The sequence below is a fragment of the Corvus brachyrhynchos genome, unplaced genomic scaffold (assembly GCF_000691975.1).
Source record: "Corvus brachyrhynchos isolate BGI_N302 unplaced genomic scaffold, ASM69197v1 scaffold211, whole genome shotgun sequence".
Taxonomy (NCBI): Eukaryota; Metazoa; Chordata; class Aves; order Passeriformes; family Corvidae; genus Corvus; species Corvus brachyrhynchos.
The window spans coordinates 585,899-586,424 of record NW_008236211.1 but is presented as its reverse complement, the minus strand read 5'-3'; the positions used below and the strand labels follow the sequence as shown (position 1 = coordinate 586,424).

The 526-nt window shown below is 69.4% G+C and overlaps 1 protein-coding gene across 1 annotated transcript in view; it reads right to left on the bottom strand.

The window, feature by feature from the left end:
* The window catches only part of PREB (prolactin regulatory element binding), a 4,101-nt gene that overhangs the window by 873 nt on the left and 2,702 nt on the right, over positions 1-526 (bottom strand). Inside the window, exon 3 of the mRNA XM_017743435.1 lies at positions 7-184. Within this exon, the coding sequence (XP_017598924.1) occupies positions 7-184 (178 nt within the window). The remainder of the gene's footprint in view (positions 1-6; positions 185-526) is intronic.

Below are 526 nucleotides of genomic sequence, written 5' to 3'. Positions count from 1 at the left end.
GTCGGCAGCGGCGGGAAGCTCTTCCCATCCCACTTGGTCAGGTAGCAGGGTGGGGGCCGGCGCTCCCGCTTGTGGGGCACCTGCACTGTGTAGAGCCGCAGAGCCCCGGCACTGCCCTCCACGGCCCCACACCTGCAGCAGCAGAGAGGGGCACAGGGGGAGCGTGGGGTCCATGGGAAACAGCCTCACCACCACCACCTCTCTCCCAAGGCAAACCTGGCCCCAGCCCTCTCCCCGTACAGCTGTCAACAGAGCCCATGGAACCCCTTCCCACAGGAGCAGGAGGAACAGCAACAGGGCAGGGCAGCAGTCAGGGATGGCTCATTCCCAGCCCCAGTAGCCCCTCCCCACCCTGGGCTCCTGCCTGTTGGGCCAGCCCCAGCCCTGATGACCACGGTCCCAGCCCCACAGCCTAGCCCCAGGCCCCTGCCCAGCTCCAAGGCCCTGCCCTGTCCTCAGCCCCAACGCCCCTCCCCATCCCGCTGCCCACCTCAGTGCCCCAGCCCTTTGGTCCGCCCCCTGGCCC